This window comes from Bombus flavifrons, chromosome 15 (genome assembly GCF_040668555.2).
Source record: "Bombus flavifrons isolate JBK064 chromosome 15, iyBomFlav1_principal, whole genome shotgun sequence".
In the NCBI taxonomy this organism is placed as follows: Eukaryota; Metazoa; Arthropoda; class Insecta; order Hymenoptera; family Apidae; genus Bombus; species Bombus flavifrons.
This window is the reverse complement of record NC_138456.1, coordinates 11,399,263-11,418,269: the sequence shown is the minus strand read 5'-3', so window position 1 is coordinate 11,418,269 and position 19,007 is coordinate 11,399,263. Positions and strand designations below refer to the sequence as shown.

General features: G+C 33.8%; 2 protein-coding genes across 3 annotated transcripts; one reads left to right on the top strand and one right to left on the bottom strand.

The window, feature by feature from the left end:
• Window positions 1–812: 812 nt before the first annotated feature.
• d4 (double PHD fingers d4) lies at window positions 813–17,962 on the top strand. 2 transcript variants are annotated; one of them, XM_069128206.1, is made up of 10 exons: window positions 813–1,039; window positions 1,124–1,233; window positions 1,563–1,799; window positions 1,886–2,091; window positions 2,506–2,575; window positions 4,284–4,439; window positions 6,578–7,057; window positions 12,730–12,842; window positions 13,662–14,247; window positions 15,022–17,962. In XM_069128206.1, exons 1-9 carry the CDS (start codon window positions 960–962, stop codon window positions 13,791–13,793), a joined length of 1,584 nt encoding a protein of 527 aa, XP_068984307.1. In that variant the 5' UTR covers window positions 813–959; the 3' UTR covers window positions 13,794–14,247; window positions 15,022–17,962. The 2 variants fall into 2 exon arrangements, with proteins under 2 accessions (XP_068984307.1, XP_068984308.1); XM_069128207.1 differs by lacking the exon at window positions 4,284–4,439 and having other exon boundaries at window positions 816–1,039.
• Iyd (Iodotyrosine deiodinase) lies at window positions 15,960–17,426 on the bottom strand. Its single transcript, XM_069128228.1, has 4 exons — window positions 17,252–17,426; window positions 16,860–17,072; window positions 16,487–16,803; window positions 15,960–16,403 (listed from the first exon to the last, which is right to left on the bottom strand). The coding sequence occupies exons 1-4, from the start codon at window positions 17,424–17,426 to the stop codon at window positions 16,218–16,220; spliced, it is 891 nt and encodes a 296-aa protein (XP_068984329.1). The 3' UTR covers window positions 15,960–16,217.
• Window positions 17,963–19,007: the final 1,045 nt, after the last annotated feature.

Genomic DNA, 19,007 nt, shown 5'->3' with positions numbered 1-19,007 from the left:
CGGCGGGCCGTCGAGCTTCTCTATATGTCGGGGAACCTCTTCTCCGTAGCGGCGACGAGCACGAGTGTGCAATTATGCAAAGGATCTTGTTTTATACAATTATCGAGTATTTCTTGAATTCGATAAATGAAAGCAAGATATAACGATTTTGAATCTAGGAATTACAGTTTGAAGTCCAGGAATCCATTGCACTGGTTCAAAAATTGTACATTGTTAAAGTTTGGTATTTCTTATTAAATTAATTGGCTTATTCTCCATGACCCTTTTGTCTTATGCGTTGTTTATTTTTGTTGATACTATGAACGTAACTGAATATTGTCTTATGGAGATAGAAAAGTACAAGTAATATTGGTTGGACCACGTACATAACATTTATTCAAAATGTTATTTGACAAATTGATTTATATATTGATAATAAAGCGAGATTCCGTTATTCTGAATATAATATGTGTTTAAATAAATAAGAAATTTATCGTTTAAATGGCTATCAGGTTAAAGTAAGTTATGCAGTAGGCTAAAAGTACCAAACTTTGAAAACGCAGAACTTTTGAATCAATGGATTTCTAGATTAGAAACTTCTATATGTCGTCTCTATACTTCTCTATTCATATGAGTACTATCAGAAAATCCCCAAAAAGCATTCATAACACTTTACAACAATAAATGATCTCATATGTAAGATCGTTTAATTCGTTCAATTTAGGTTCTTGTATATGCTAATGTCAATTAAACTCAGCATTTCGCCGTATGATGCAGCACTAGTCCGGGAACAACCAGGGCCATACGCGTGAGCACTTTCATTTCCTCTCTGATTATATGTTGTCTATGGTATGTTAAGTACGCATTTCTGATTTCCGAGTGAAACGGACGCGCATGCCTGAAAATATGGAGCTCTGCTTCCGGCAAGAACAGTAAGTGGCGAGTAGAAGCCTGGGAGCGTATTGTTTGATTATTATAAAATGACAGCCATTACAATCTCGCCGGCTGCACAAGGAATTATTCAAGTTGTAAATGAAAGCAATTTGTGTAAAATCGAAAGGTATGTGTTCCTTTAACTGTAAAATATAAATTTATTCTTGGTAGGATGTAGGACTTTACATGGCTACTATTGATTTCTTCACAGCTTCCTCAATGACACAGCATATAGGGAAGCCATTGAAAATTCCTCAAATTATAATAGCCGACTATGCAGAGAACGACGTTTACGTATGCCTTTCCTCGATTCTCAAACAGGTATTAGTTATCATAATTTTTCTATAAAATTTTTATATCTGTTTTTCATGATATACCTATAATGTAATGATGATTCGTTCGTATCCTTAAGGCTTCCTCGTTCGAATGACTGTTAAAAATAATTTAAACATTTAGACTTTGTCGTTGAATTTGTTATTTTTTATTGAAAAAGTTTTGATATAATTGAAAGAAGATATTTGGAGCAATTGCACTCCGTACTTATTCAATTAAAAACGATAGGTATTAGTATTACAAATATACAATTATGTAGCATAGTTATTTACAGATGAAAATTGTTACTGTTGTTATTTGACTATATGAAATTACAGGTGTAGCACAGAATCACTCTGCGCTATTTATGTCTTCAAGAGAAAGACTACCTGGTTTGTTACATGGTCAGATATATACATATCCTAGTAAACGATGGAGGAAAAAACGGCGACAATACTTGATGCATTATTTACATCCAAAAAGAGGACCAAGAGGTGACACTGAAGACGGTAATGAAGGTGTAGAAACTGTAACACATGTAAATGATGATAGCAAAGATTCAGTGGCCCTTAAAGGTAATAAATAATATTACATTATTAGTGAAATAAAGTTAAAAATAAATTTCATTTGTTATAATGCGACGTGTAATAATTTGATGCAGATGAACATAGTAAAGATGCATGGTACTATGATGAGCAAGACATGTTGGATATGGACACGTATGAAGAACCTGATGCCGAAAGTGATTATGATTACGAGGAAAGTTATAGTAGTAAAAGGAAACGAAGAAAACCACGTGGAGGTGGCCATCATCCTGCACGAAACCACCCATCTTCTACAGATAGTCCTGGGGGCAAACGTACTAAGGTAAATTTGATTGGTGCTGCATAGTTATGCAAACATTTTATTTTATTAATTTAATTTTTTCGGTATAAGCGTGAGTTATGATCAACAGATACGAAATACACAGTCAATTGTTTATGCTTATATCCTTCGATACGGTTGCTACATTTAGTGTTTTTGTTTATTTATTTAATCGTTTTAATCTGTCCATTTGTTTATAGATTAATAATATATATAATTAATAACAGAAGATATACATACGATACACTTGCGCTACGTTACTCTCGCCAATAACACTATACGTCGAACTGTCGCCATACCGAAGAAGTTAAAAGAAAAAGAAAAATATTTAATTTGTTTTCCATTTAAATTCATAATTTAGTTTCTTTACATATGACAGATATTAAATTCGTCATGCATATATTTTATTAAATATAGGGTGGGGGACGCGGGCGCAAGAAAACCAACTATGATGCCGTTGACACTGATAAGCCATTCGTTTGTGACCGTAAGTTTAATCACAGATACAACTACAAATGACCACTTCCTGTTACTAGTTTCATTAAAAATATAATTATTATTAGTTTTATCAGTTGTTAATTTTGAAATAAGAGAAAAGAAATGCATTGCATTAGAAGATTTGTTGATTTTATTAAATAACTATATTTTTACGATGCCTACGTATTATTTTACAAGATACGCAAAGGTTACTATATTAATATAAGATGATGATTGGAAACTCGAAATAAATTATTAAAGATTTAGTCTTGGTTGCCGCATAATTTTACATTTGGGGATGGTGATTGAACTAAGTATAATCTGATTGTGTAACGTGGGAAGGTACCCTTCTAGTCGTAAAATTAATTCCACAGTTGACTTTTAGTGCTCTTTCATTCAGTGGAATTGATCAGTATTGTATTGACTGCTGTTTTCCTTCAAGTTTATGAATTGCAGTATATTACTTAGCATATTCCAGTCCTTACTGTATAATTTCTGTTTGTATCAAAAACCTTGTACTCCATTTCTCTTTTCCTATTTGTTGAAGTATGAAGAGACATGGTATGATTCATGGATGAAAGGCAAAGATTGATTATCCACATAAAAAAGAATCGAAGTTTTTATATAGAAGAATCTACGATATATTAATCCAGGTTGTGTGAAATTTCTATGAAATAGTACATTGTATCATTCTGTACAAAGACAATTACCCCCTAAAATTATACTATAGTTTATCACGTAACTCGCGTTTCGTAAATTCACATTCATTCGAAGATTTATCAATCACGGTTACGAATCTGATAAATGCTATTCATTATATATTTGTTGTGTAATGGTTAATGCAATTTTTTTATTTTTTTTTTATTTATCACAACACGTAAGATTATGTTTATGACAGTAGCGTTGAGACGAGATATCGAAATTAGCTGAAGCATAATTTTCATGAACGTGTAACGTCGCGCTTGTCCAAACCTTGAAGGAGTATAATAGTCATTACTAATTTGATCGAACTTTTTCCAGACACGAAGTCTATGAATTAACTCGAATGTGCCTGCAATCTGTTTACTTCTTGAAACCACTCCTGTTAGATTAGCAGAAAATAAATCTAAAGACATTTGGTCTCGACTAGTAAGCTTCGATCACGCAACGATAGAAGAAACCTCACGATATTCGAAATTTTTTATCTCGATGACGTCGAGCTTACGAAATTGGCCAAATATCTTCGGACTTCTATACTACCTGCCAATAACAGAGCAAGAATGTACTGGCTCACACTGTAGCGAGCTCATTCTGTAGGAGTATACAAGCATCAAGCCTTGCATCGTATTAGTTTTGCTTCTTGGGCTGGAACTCCTTCACTGCTTGTCCACATATAGATTCGTAGGTGGATAGGGATATGTACTGGTGCGGAAGGTGTGCAAATGCTGTCCCTAACCTGTAAGCTTCTATCCTAGATTTACTTTAACCGCCTCGTTTCTTGAAATTCACCAAGAACTTTTTTATATCGTCGTACAATGATTTTATCCTTTCCTGTCTTCCATAGTTTAATCTTTTTGATGTTCTTTGTTATTATAAAAGGTTTAAAAATACATTTCTAACGCGGCGGTTAAATAAGTACATCCTCCCATATCGTCCAACCAACTCGTCGACCAAGATTTCTCTTATCATGGACGTTGCATTGGATGGTTTGTGGGAAAACAGTATTTGCACTTTTGCAGTATGCAGCGCACGGTATAAAACCAGACCTGGTCTGGTCTACCATTACGGTCATTCCCACTCTACTTCCTCCGGTGATCCTGCTAAGGAACTAAGTCCCAGTCCTGCCGAAGTTGAACCTAGGAGCGTTGCAGACACCGCTGCTTCGAACCAGCCAGGTTGGAGCCAAAATCAGCTCAATTTTCTCACTTTCCTTTAAAGAAAAAATACCAACCCAGAAAGAAACAAAGAAACAAACGTCAACTTGTTCCTGGTCTCCTGATGTCTTTTTTTACCTGATGCCTTATGATCTTTGATCTCTGGATCCCGATTTTTGCAACTACTTACTTGTTCATATAACCCTGAACAATATTTACCTAACTTGATGGAATTAAATATAATATCTTCTTCTTGTTCTTATATTCTTCTGTTGTTTTTACTCTCTTCTTAATTACATGTATTGCAAATGCATGTATTGCAAATAACCGTAGCCGTAATTGATTTTTGTGTTTCCACTTTTTTCCATAGCGTTTTTCATGCATATGGAATCTCTCATGCACAATAATCTTTTTTCATTTTTATTATCTCTTTTCGGATAATTTACGTGTCGCGTAAATATCATACGGAGAAGAATATGCCTAAGTCAGTATGATAACGGCGATTTTTTTTTTCTTTTTTATATATATATATATATATTTGACACACATATATATATACGTATACTGTTTATATGTATACCAAAAATTATGTCTGCCTTTATTGTGCTGAAAATTTTTCAGATTTCTCTCTGTTTCGTCGATATATATATTTAACTATATTATATATATTTAAGATGGGCTGATTCAAACGAAATTATAAAAAGAGAAATGCAGCGATCGTTGCGAATGTTTTGCAATAGCATGCTTCTGCAATTCGCATCTTTTTCCTTCCAAAAAATGTTCTCGTATGTTGGAAGAGTAAAAACCGGAAAATAAAGAGAGGCGACGTCATTTTAATGAAATCGGTAGTGCTCCTTGACGCGGTCATTTTTGAATGTTTGGTATGTGTGTGCGTCTTATTATTTCACTCGACGAGATAGTCGTCTCTTCCGTAATTCTCTATATAGCATGCGTTCGCATTTATTAATTTCTAATCTTTAATAGTTACTATATAGTATTTCTTTTTTTACAGTTTGTTTTAATTTTTCATTTTTCTGTTTGCTTGTTGCTTCTATTACTGCTTTACTTTCCTAGAGCGATTTTGGCTTCGAGTTTTCCTCTTGATGAGCGCCTGCAGAGCTTCAAACTAAAGAAAAAGAACCGCACGGAGATACGTTTGTCTTATATCCTTCTATTTCTCTCTGTCTATCTCTCTACATGAGTTGCCAAAGTAGTTTGTTTTTCACGTTTGTGTAGTGCTGTTTTGTCTGATCTTTGGAACACTTTCGAATTATCCCGACTTCTTTATATAATCTTGGAATTGCTCTTTTTTGGTGATGGAATGCATATTGGATTGACATAATATGTGCACCCTGTTACGATTATTATATTTGTGTGTGTATATATACATATGTATATGTATATATTTATATACACACACATATATATTATATGTATCTATATACGTATTATTTCATTTGTTTCCTTATTGTTGTGCCAGTTTCTTTTCATTAAAACATTTGTGATGCATCGAATGATCGATTCTGGTTATTCGAAATAACAATTTTCGTCATTTGTGTGGTAAGTGATTGCCTGTCGTGAAGATTCTCTGAATTTCACAGAAACGTAAGATTATTTCACTAATCTCTTTCGCTTCAAATCTGTTCACTGTCCAAGGTCACTGTACAGGAATAGTTTATCCCACCATACAGTGTCTAATTTTTTTATCCTTATATTTCTTTAAAAAATGACAAGTTAATTACAACGGCTAAAATTTTGTGAAAAATATTACATTTAGCCAACTAAAATTGTACAGCCGATTCCTCGTCAATTTTTTTTTTTTTCACCTAAAAAAATAGTAATTTCCACCACTCTGTCAAAATATCCAAAAGTCACTGATTATAAATAGATTCTGTTCCACAATTTCCTTGTCCTGGATTGTCACAATTATTTCAGAACCGGCAATCGCTCGCCAAGCAAAGCCACGAATCCTCAATGCTTTATCAAATGTGATATTGCTGTCGACCCGACATCCGACAACCGAAAGGCTTGTAACCGAATCGATTATCGCTGTTCGTCATCACAGAAATTGACTCTAAATCATTGTTTCTAAGCCAGTGTGCATGGTCATTAGCTTGAGACGCAAAGCGCAACTGGGTATGTGGTCGGTTTGTGATCAGGTGGTACACGTCGGGGTCGTCAGAATGCAACTTCGTCGAGTACTTCGAGTCCCTCTCCCGCAGCGCCGTCCGCGTCCGCTGCGGGAGCATCGGCGCAGCCACAACCGCAGTCTCAGCCGGCCCAGCCTCAGCCGCAACAGTCGCAGCAGCAACAACCACAGCAACCGTCTCAGCAACAGCAGCCACCTCAGCAGCAGCAACAATTGCCCGCGGTACCACCAACGGTAGCGCCAGCATCGCCTACGATACCAGCCGTGAAGGAAGAACATCTGCCGGCGGTGCCGTCGCCAGGTACAGCTGTTCCCTCGCCTTCCTCGGTGAGGACGGAAGGCCCACCGACCCCAGGGACGAACGAAAAAAAAGCTGGCAAGTCCGCGCAACCGTCCCCATACTGCGACTTCTGTCTGGGCGATGCTAGGGAAAATAAAAAGACCGGCGGCTCCGAAGAGTTGGTCTCTTGCAGTGATTGCGGTCGCTCAGGTAAGCCAGAGGAAAAGATCAAGCGCAAGTATACGCGGAGAACGAATCACAATTAAGCCACGGTTGTCCCCTGGTCTGTTGCGTTTAAGCAACGATATCTATAGCGTTTTCCGGGAACGATAATCGTCGTGTATCGTATTCGTCGATTGAACATTCGCAGCCGGGGATGTGGCTCTTCTCGTTTTTCGATAATCAATCTCCGCGCTATCGGCTGTGTATATGGGGATGAGTATTTTGTTCGGCATGATTGGAGTATTTGTGAAAGGAATGTGTATTTAATGTTACATATTATGCATCCTTTCCGTTGTTCGTTGAATTGAGAGTTAATTTTCGTTAGTTGAATCGAGTATTTATTAGCCTTATAGCGTTCTCTAGGTCGTTCGTATTTTTGATCCTTAACAATTTCTTAATATTTATATTTTCTTTAGTTTATATTTTCTTAAGTTTAAAAAGAATATAAAAGAATCGTTTATGTGAAATATCAATGTGATAAAAATACTAAGGACCTGTTTATAGTAAACATCAATTTAAGGGAAATATGAAAGGATCTTATGCTAAAGATTATTTTAAAACGTTATATGTCTTTCTATTCGTTAAAACGAGATCGAGACAAGGCTAAAAAGATATTTTATGGACGTTGTGTTTTATATAGTGCTCGGTCATTCCCTTCGATGGACTTAAATGGACTTCTGTTCATCTCTTTCTGGAGAAGATATATTGAGGATAAATGTTATTGTTATGGAGGGAGCCACACCTTGGTGCTCCCTCCTTTTCCAATTGCCTATTTGGACCATTGTCTTCCGGAAGTATGAAATCAGTTCCGTCTACCTCCTTCCTTAACAAATTATCCTATACAAAATAGTTAATATTCCTTACTCCTTTATAGTCCACTTTTACGTGTCTCCTTTTTGCAGTCTTCTTGTTGCCTCCTCTTCTCACGAAAAATCGATAATGAACAGCAAGATTAAAATTTGTCAAGTCCATCAATAGGAAGTGATACGAAGTTTAAACTTTTATCGCCCCATAAAACACGGTCAACAGCGCGCGTTTTTATCTCTTGTGTCTCCTTACGATCCGCGACTTGTGTTCATACGAGGCATAAGAGCCGAGGAATTATCGCGTTTCATCATTGTTCATTCGATCATCCGTATTGATCATGGTCGATTAATTAACAATCGTTTATAGTTGAACTGTTCGTTTGTTGAACTAGACTTTTGTATCCGTATCGTAAGGATCGTTTTTTCTTTTCTGTTCGTTGTAGACGAATTTCGTAGACGAATCATTGTTATTGTCCATCGTCGACTCGGAGGTTATCATACCGATTCGATCGCTATTTTTCATACCGTTAAGGATAATTCGATTTGTCCGCGAGAGAATCGTAATGAAAGAAAAAAGAGGAAATTTAAAAAAATGGAGAAAAGTGCTGAAAAAAAAAGTAAGAGAATAATATACTATTTTTCGGATTGAGGTTAGGTTGACAAACTAGTTGCTGTGTGACATACGTTCGGAACCATCGTTAAAACGTAGTTCATGTGCAATAATTAAGGGATATCGATTATCTGCACGGTTTTCTAGGCGGACAAAAATAAAAAGGTAGAGAGAGAGAGAGAGAGAGAGAGAGAGAAAGAGAGAGAGAGAGAGAGAGAGAGAGAGAGAAAGAGAGAGAAAGGAATATGAATGGTTACGAGCTTTACGTACACTAGTCAAGGCACGAAAAGCAAAAACATCACTTTGTCAATGGTGCAACTTGTCGCATCTGAGTAATAGGAATTTTCCGCGAAATTCCTTTACTGCACGGATCAACTGTGATTTATTGTGTAATTCAATGATTAGTTTTTAAGGGATAAAAAAATTTTTACGGAGGAAAGAGGGACAAAAAGAAAAATGATAAACAAATAGAAAATGAGGAAGATTAACTATGTACAAAAATCAATTGAAGTTGAAGATACATGAATCTCGCTCTGGATATTTAAGAAGGAAAGAAAGAAATGCGAATGAACAAAAAAAGATTGAGAAAGAGAGAGAGAGAGAGAGAGATAAATCATCGATAAGATTAATCGTACAATTTACGCGAAAATTTTTGATGAAAAGAGAGAAAAAAGATTGTAGATCGCGAAATCGACGTGTTTGAAAGTTTTTTAAAGAAACGAAGAAAACAAAAAGAAAAAGGAACAAAACAGAAGAAAAATAACAAAATTCCTGTTGCACAGTACCACTAGAGCACATATTGAAGAAGATGTGTTTGTGTTCTCTGTTTGACTACAGTGTAATCGTGTGGTTTTTTTTTATCGTTGTTTCGTTCAAAAATCAAAAAATAAAAAAAGGATCAATAAGAGGACGAAGCTTGCCGCGAGAATTGTTCGTTCCATATGATCGCGAAGTTTTAAGAGAGCTTAAAGAACAAAACGATACGATATACAATATACATATATTATATATATACTTTATATTATTGATATTATCCAGCACAGTCGTGAATCGTTTAACGAGAGCAACAATATTTATATATAGTAAGACGAAACAAAAGAAATAACAGGATCGACCATGTTTTTTCGATACTTCTACACTTTTTCAAATTTGTAAATATCCTTTTTTATTTTACGTTTTTTCGAGTGTTTCTATTTACAGAATATATTACCATAGAATACCACACCATAAGAGCGCAGCACATATAACGCTAGTAAACAAGTACTGTCGTTCAAAATACTCAATTAAAAAAGTCACAAAAAGAATATTCATTTTTGCGATTCGACCATAATTCATTATCATATTATTTTCTTTTTTAATATCTTTGCTACCGATACGTTGCATTTTTCTTGGAAAGTACAATAAAGAGGAAAGTTGATTTTTCGTACGAACGTAGCAATGTTTAGTAAACAGTTGTATTAATAAATTCACGATTGATTATCCGCCACTTTTTGATGCAATAATCATAGATGGTATGCGTTTTAAATAATCGATTTACAGCATTTTCGAGAATCGTAACGAAAAATCGCGGGTTAAATTAAAAAAAAATAATTTCTTAATTTTCAATTTCACTTTTTTTTCGCGTAAACATTCCACATATTTATAAATCTGCTGCTCTTAAAATCTTCCGTTTCGTTCTGGGCATTAATCGTTTCCGTCTCACGTTGCAAATGTAATACATAATATAGTAATCGCCTTTTTACCATTCGTAATCGTCATCAAATGACGAGTATATTTATTGCATACATTGAGGGAGAAAGAACAAGTGAAGCGACGACATATGCAAGCGAAACATGCGTATATAGAGTGAGAGAGAGAGAGAGAGAAAGGTTGTAAAAACTAACGATAATTCTTTCTTTTCTTTCCAAACGAATTTCTCCAGTCTTTAGGCAGGATTTCGACCATACGTCGTGTTTTAACGATATGAAAAAAGATGAAGAAAAAAGAGATAAAGATATATCACGTAATCTTAGAAACTCGATAATAGCTTAGTTTTATACAAGCTTTGATATTCGTACAAGAAAATATCGTTCGAACGCTAGAATTAACGAGAAGAAAAGAATACAAGGAAAGAAAAAGAAAAAAAAAACAGAAAAAATTCGTCATTTTATTGTTTGTACAATATTCCACGAGTTTCTCACGTCGTAGCGGAGAGGTCGTCGCCGTCACCATTCGTATTTAATTAATCAACTCTCCACTCACCACTCCCGAACGGTACTGCAATCCGCGCGTTCGTTTTCCATTACTAGTAGCTGGTTTCCAACGCTAACGTTATATCATTATCATAGATTTACGAATAACCGATGCAAGCGAGTTGTAACGTACGTACGTGTACTCGACATTTTCCCTTGTTATCACCTTTACATCCGACGTGTAAACAAGCGCAGTGGGTAGATGGTTAATTTCTACGGTGCGTCTGATTAACCGACCGGAATTGCACAGCGCAGAAACACACGCAGAGGAATTACCTAGGGTTTATATCGTCTTTAAGTGTTACACGCAAGTTCTTTTGTGTCTTTCTGCTGAAAAACGTCGTCGACGCCAGTTTCTCGAGTCTTACCAAAAAAAAAAAAAAAAAAAAATGGGAGAAAAGAAATGAAAAAAAAAAAAATAAGTGAAGATAGGAATAAAATAGTGGAAAGAAGAATATATATAGAGAGGGAAAAAAAGAGCGAGGAAAGATGAGATGTGTTTAACCCCTTATCTTACGATTTAAATTCCAGTAGTGCGTGCCATAAACAACAATAAGGTCGGTCACACGTCGTGCCGTTTCACGGTTTGACTGAGCGTTCGAAGCTGTGCAAATCGCACATGTTTTTTGATATGTAAATGCATGTGTAAGGTACAACTAATTTTATTTTGCAAGATGTTTGATAAATAATCACTACCAATTGATCATTTAACAAGAAAGATTGATTATCTTGAAGTGAATAATAAATCAATAACATCGAGGTGTACCACGTGTTTCACACGTGTTGTTTATGTTCGGCCCGTTCGACGTTCCACGTCTCTCACACGATATTGTAGGTTAAGGGGTTAATAACACGAGATCCTTTAGGTTTACTTTATAGCTTAGTAGCGCTCGTGCGTCGAGAGAGAAATAAATCTGAAGGTGAATCACTATCGTATCTTGATGAACCCTTCTGTTTATCGTATTAAGAGTGATTCACACACCTAGTGTAAGAGAGAGGATGAAAGATTAAAAAAAAAGTAATTACGAGTATGAAAGCATGCAGAGATAGTTCCTCCTTGTTATATAAAAGAAAAAAAAAGATCGAAGACTTGTTATTAGGCAATTTTAATTAAGCAATACCCATGAGGCTTACAAATCTAGTATTTAAGTAACGCTAGTTATATATAAATATATATATTATATATATATTATATATATCAAATGTGATACGTTATATGAGTTACATGTGTGCGCGTGTGTGTCTGTGTACATTTTGTGTACGCGCGAGTGTGAGTGTATGGGTGTCAAGAAAAAAATATAGCACACACACACACACACACCCGCGCGCACTAAAGGAGAGAAAGCGTGAGTGAGAGAGAGAAAAAGAAACGAAAAATAGCGTGAAAGAGGTGAAAAAGAGTACGAAGATTTGAAAAAAAAAGTGTGTGTAAACTAATGAGAGGAGAGAGTGTGCTGGTCCGCGACGTTTATATTGTGCTGCGCAAGAAAGAACGTGAACTATTCCAAGGTACGCACCGCTATTACTTACCACCTTACTATTCCAAATAAAATAACAATATGTTCAAGAGGCAACATCAAAAAAAAAAAAAAAAAAAAAAAATAAAAAAGAATACAATCGCAGATATCATGAAATAAAACATTCTGTGCGGAAACATAACAGAACGTATCATTATTCCGGACGTTTTTAGTGCTGAGGAAGGGTGAAAGTCATGATTCTTTGTGATAAATCATAGAAATCTTATCGCACGCGTTTTTTGAGCAATCGAAAAAAAAAAGAATGTAACTATCGAACTTAATTTGGAATTTCGACAAAATGCTTCCGTTCCAGTTCTTAAATGAACGTTTATCTTTCTGAATATGGAGTAAAAAGATATTAGAAACGAGATGATAGCTTGGAGTTCACTGTTCTTCGGCACAAGATAAATGTCCTAGCACCTTTCTACTCGTCCAAAAGCTATCCTGTTCCGTCCCAAATGCGTGTTCCATGACCTAGTTTACGTTCTTGTTATAGGGCATCCGACTTGTTTGCAATTCACAGCGAACATGATCGTTTCTGTTCGCAAGTACAGGTGGCAGTGTATCGAATGCAAATGCTGTTCCATTTGTGGTACTTCTGACAACGATGTGAGTATTCATTACCATTTTTCGGATTTCCCTTACACTTTACGTGACCGAGACAAAGAACAATCCACGTGTAGCTACTTCAACTATTTTGATTTTCCTCCTCTGTCACGAAAGGACAATGTTGTTCGAATACTCTTTATTCTATACATACGTTAACGTTATCTTCGTCTAGACCTTACTTTGTCGATTACTTTACGTTGATTCTTTCGTTGCTATTAATACGTTAACTATCATTGTGTGATCATCAGAAAAAAAAATGTTTATTTTTCTAGAATGATTAAAATAATATGAATTTACTTGTTGATTAAATAAATTTAAAATAGTTGATTGATATTATAATACGAAAAATTTATTCAAGAATTAATTATTTGTATTACAAGATAATATTTTACAAAATTAATATTATAGTATATCATATTGAAACATTTTAATCTATCAAGACCATTGAAACAAAACAGATCAGTTACCGCATATTTAGGTATCTCTTATAATTATCATTTATTTGAAAAAATTGTTGGTTTTAAATCAAAATAGTTTGAGGAAGATGTACGGAAATACATTGACGATTCTAAATCTTATTAAATTGTTTGAACTATTACAACGCGTTACTAATATCTTTTACCAAGAAAAAAAGAAAAGAAAAAGTTTGTGATTATCGAAAATTAACAATGGTTCAGACTACATCTGAATAAGTGAATACCGTAGTAGGGTAATCGTAAAGAGGAAGAGATAGTAAACTGTATAAAGCAACGATCGCGAATCACTACACCCAGTTAGGCATCGTTGGAAGCTAATTAATTGTTTCGCGAACCAAACTAGGATCAGCTGCTGTTCTGTGACGACTGTGATCGTGGATACCATATGTATTGTCTGTCTCCACCTCTTGCGTCTCCTCCCGAGGGCTCCTGGTCTTGCCGTCTGTGCATAGCAGAGTTTCATCGCCGTGATTAAGAATCTTTTTTCTCGTAAATAAGTGATGAATTTTATCTATTTGCTGTGGTGCAGTGGCCGTTCTCGAATTAGGAGAGTATTCTATAAGCTCACTCTTCTTTCTAGTATTACGATAAACGCAAATGTACTTTCAAGTGAACTCTTCTTTCCTTTGTAAGAGGGACTATTAATTAACAACGTCGGCAGCATTAACTATTCCGCTTTTTGTTTTTCTTTTCGATTTAAGTTTCTATTGAATAAGATGAAATATCGCAAAGTATACGTAATGTATGAATGCTACGTTATATTATCTCAGGCACTGGTGATCTCAGAAAATGAAAAGTATCACAATTATGTATTTATATTCTCTAACAAACTAGCGTTTATCAGTAGATGTACGAAGGTATAAGGTCAAGGGGCTGTCTTAATGTTTCTATCGAGAACAGATGAATGGCCGCTTTAAGGGGGTATTCTGGTCTAGAAATTTGAAAAAATCGAAAAATTTCTTTTTTCATATTTCCAAAGTTTAGACATTTAAGAATATGCCCTTAAAAGGATTTTTCAAAATTTCAATTATTTTATGTGTTACAGCCATTTTTGTGACGCGGCATCTGCTCCGGTCTTACCGGAACAAATGAATAGTAGACGGTAGACGTTGTCCGAGTAAACTTGTCTCAAAATTTTAAACGCGTTTTTATCGAAACTACTTTTTTCGAATTGGCGTGCACGATATCTCAAGTTCTAATAAACCGATTTATTTTAAATTTGGTCTGAATATTACTTATATACTCCTCTATCGTCCGGATCACGCTCAGCTCAAAATCTTTAATATTACTATTTTTTAAACGTTCGGAATTGTCAAAAAAACGTGCGAAATAAGAAATTTTTTTTCAAACGGCCGTCATTTTGTGAAAAAATGTTGTATTGACTTTTCCAAGTTTCAGACGATAGCGGCATCCATACTAATTAAGAATCCGTTCGCATTTTTTGTCTCAGATGACCAGAAGGGTTGATATCATGCACGCCACGACACCCCATTTTTTCAGCGGCACCCACTTTGCCAGCTCATAACTCTTTAAATATTGAGTTTTTTTTTTCAGTGAATTTTTTACGTAATCTCGAAATATCAATAAACAAATGCTAAAAAGAAGGATAGCAAAAATATTTTTTGTTTCGCTTGTACAGAGCTTCAAAAATCGCCCGAAATTCATGCCTCTAGACCAGAATACCCCCTTAAGCTTGCCATTAGAGTCAGTGGGTTTAATGGGCATAACCTTAATGGTCAAGGACTTCGGCATCAGATTGTCGTTAAACGTCGTTGCTTTTTTTATTGAAATAAGTTGGTTCGACAATTGCGAACATCGATAAATACTCTCCTAGTTCTCCTGGCCAATATATTTTTAGCCATTGACATTCGAAGTTCGGTTGCTTTTAGGATTTCAAAAATCTGCTTACACCTTAAACGACTTTGGAGATCTCAAGTTTTCATAATATCTTTAGCTCCTTGCTATTAACTTGGTTCAATCCAAGGTGAATGAAAGAAGCAAACGTAAAGAAAAGAAGATTGATATTCTAGGAAGAACATGATATTAATAGCATCTGTTTCATAAATAGTGATAAATAGAACACTATCTGTTTATCTGTATGTATCATGATATTAAAGCTTTTACACTTAATGACACAGCCATTAGTAGCAGTGTAGCTATGACATACAAAAAACTCACAGTACAGCAGAAAATTATATTCTATATGCCCTTTATTGTTAGCTCAGTATTTTTATATTTTATATATTGAATGTACTTAATTTAAGATACCATGGTGATATTTGGTACTCATTGTTGTAACTCCTCGTTTCTTTTTTATTCGAGTAATTTTAAGGTCGCTTAACGACATGGAATTGTGTGTATTAGATGTCATGGAAATGAGTCTATAAAGATTTTTGAGTTTGATCCAGTCAATGGTGAATTTACATTTTATATTGCTTATTTTTAACAAACTGTATGCAAATTTCAATAAACATTAGTATACAACTGAATCACTAACTTTAGACAGTCTTATTGTGTGCCATGAATATTTTCTGAGTGCAGGAATATAATACATAATGATAGAACTTCTTTGGGTGCTATATTTCAGGGATTAGGTCCCTTTTGAACATTTTAGGATAACTTTATAAGATTGAAAGTCATGTCTTTGACCAAGGAAAATTATATTCTATAATTATAATGAATAATATATATATATATTTGCGAAAGTGTAATGTAAGATATTCATAAGTAACAAACAATACTCAAAACAAATATAAGTTTTTTTATAAAAACAGGATTTATATATATAAATCTATGATTATGTGTACTCATTTTTGTATCATCCCATAAGTAAGCAAATATTCTGACAAAGTATTAAACAGAGGTACTTTGTTTCCCATAATTTTTCATTACATATGTGTCAATCAATTTCTATTAAAATATCAGATAGAGGTTTTCGCTGAAGGTCAGGCACTGTAGCATCCTTTGCTGGATAACCAACTGGCAGTAGTACAACAAGCCTTTCATTAGGAGGACGTCCAAGAAGGTTGCGGATGGCAGGTCCACAGTTTAAAGGAGTAGAAGTCAGAGTTACCAAACCTGCATACTAGTTTTAAAGTTCATATATTATTAATTCATATTATTCATAGGTATACAGTATAAGAGATTATAGTATTATAACAATATTACCTGTATAGCAGTGATGAGAATACCACAAGCAATAGATGTGCTCATTTCGTTATAGTAATGAATTTTCTTATTTCCATTGGGTAAAATTCCATAAATTTGCTTAAACACAAATATTAAATAAGGAGCGGTAGTCAGGTATTCTTTAATCCAATTTGTTCTTAATGGAAGTAAATCAGTTGTCCATTTTACTCCCATTCTTTTTTTATAGTTTATTTCTTCTTCACTTTCAACGATAAGACGTATTTGTTCTTTCACCTTCTGATTTGATACCGCTACGAATGTCCATGGTTCTGTATGTGCACCACTAGGCGTAGTGCCTAAAACCGATTCAGATGTATAAAAGTTTTGTGAATGTAACAACATGATATTGTACCTGCAGCTTTTATTATCTCATGTATGACTTCTTTTGGTACAGGGTCAGGACTGAAAAATCTTATACTTCTCCTAGCAGCTACTATTTTATAAAACTCAGAAGCTCGACAGAGTATCTCTTCTTCAGAGGGTCTCTTATATACATAAGGGATATGTTTTAAATTTGTTGTTAGTACAGGTTCATCACTATTTTCTAGTGTTTCCTGATTAATGTCTAGAATATTATAACTTTTTATTTTATTAAAAAAATACATGACTAATCAGTAATTATTACATTATTACATTTATTATATAAAAATACAAATGAATTTCACAGTTTAAATAGCATACTTTTTTATAATTATTATTTTAAAAATTTAAAACCTGGTAGTAATAATATTATAGTATTATTACCTTCTAGCTGCTCCATGGTATTATCCAAAATGTTAAAATTATGTCTTTTGTTTTGAATAAAAATAGTGCCCTTTTTTAACACTTCATAAGATAATGTCAAAAAAATGTAAAGTATGATACTAATCAGTATATGGTACCAATATTTCGTCCAAAATGGTAAAAGTTCAGTAAACATTTTGAATACAAATTTTACATTTATTTCAAGAACTAAAAGATTGAGTATACTGCTCAATGGTTTCAATTACAATATACTGAAGGCTAACAACGTAGCAATATATTGCGTTGAAACGAGTGAAGAGATACGTGTGACCTACAATAACTAAGTTATCGCTTTTAAACCGACTATGTATCCCACTACTCATGATACAAAGTAGATTTAATTAACAATTAATTTTTCGTCTATCATTTACTATACAACGAAGTATTCAAGTATTTGTGTCTTAAAAAAATATACATATTATGCTTAGTAAGTTTCTAATTTTCCAAGTGTAACGAAGAGTAATTATAATTCTTACTATATACGATTAGCGATTATTTAACAAATTTTAAAATTGTCTTTTGCACCTTCTATCGTCTAGAGAAAAAAAAGTATTATCTACTGAGGCATCTAATTACATCTTTAAGCAATACATGGAAACGATTTAATTATTCAGCGTAAAAGAGACTCAGGCTATTTAAAAAATAAATCCATCGAGACGCTGGCTTAGACAATGACTTTTATTGACATCCTACTATTGTTAAAGACTTGTTATTATAAATAAAGTCACTGTTTACTTTTAATAACTCTTATTCATTTCGATCAACATCGTGGTACATCGTTTCGCCTCCATGTTTTATTACGTTTCGTAAACTTTTTGCTAAGGGTTGTATATCGAGTAAAATATTCACATTTTCCTTCTTTCAATTTTAATCCTATTATTTTAATCCTATTAGTCCAGTAAACAGCGATGACTGGTAATTTTTAACCTTTAAGTATGATACAGACAGGATATTTTTTGAAGTAACTTTATTATTATATATGAATAGAAAGACAAGAAATTATAGTTATGAATTTTATTCGAAAACTATCATTGTAGTTTTATTCTAAATATATGAAAATTATAAAATTACGGACAAACTGAAAAATTACAAATATAAAATTACAAAAATTGTATAGGGACAAAAAATTATACAATTATAAAACCATGAAGAAATCATATTATATACATTATAAAACTTTTGAAATTATATCCATTATCGTTAAAACTATTGAACTACTTTAATATATACTTGCATATATTATACATACATAATTAGAATTAAAACAATATGATGAATATATGGTGAATAAGAAAATAAATAAATATATGTAATCATATTTTTTTCAATAAAAGTAAATATCAATATTTAAAAAAACGCATCTTTTTAAAATTGTAATCAATCTTATACCATTTTATGTATGTAGTTCTAATGTTAATGAATCTTACAAAATTGCGTCTTGTTATTAACATATTATTCCTGTTCGAAACATTAGAGTATCCTGCATGAGAACTTAAGAAACGCATTTCTTTATTACATTCATAAGTAATTCGGTGCAAAAATGTCCCTATCATTGCTAGAGAAGGATAAAAAAAACGGTTTATTAATGAAAATTGATCGGGATGCCTTCTCCGCTGGAATCGATAAGATCATTTGATTATCACAGAAACATAAGTTATACTGCTTGTTTTCTATAGAGAAGCAATTTTAAAATTCAATATATTGTTAGTCGATCCCT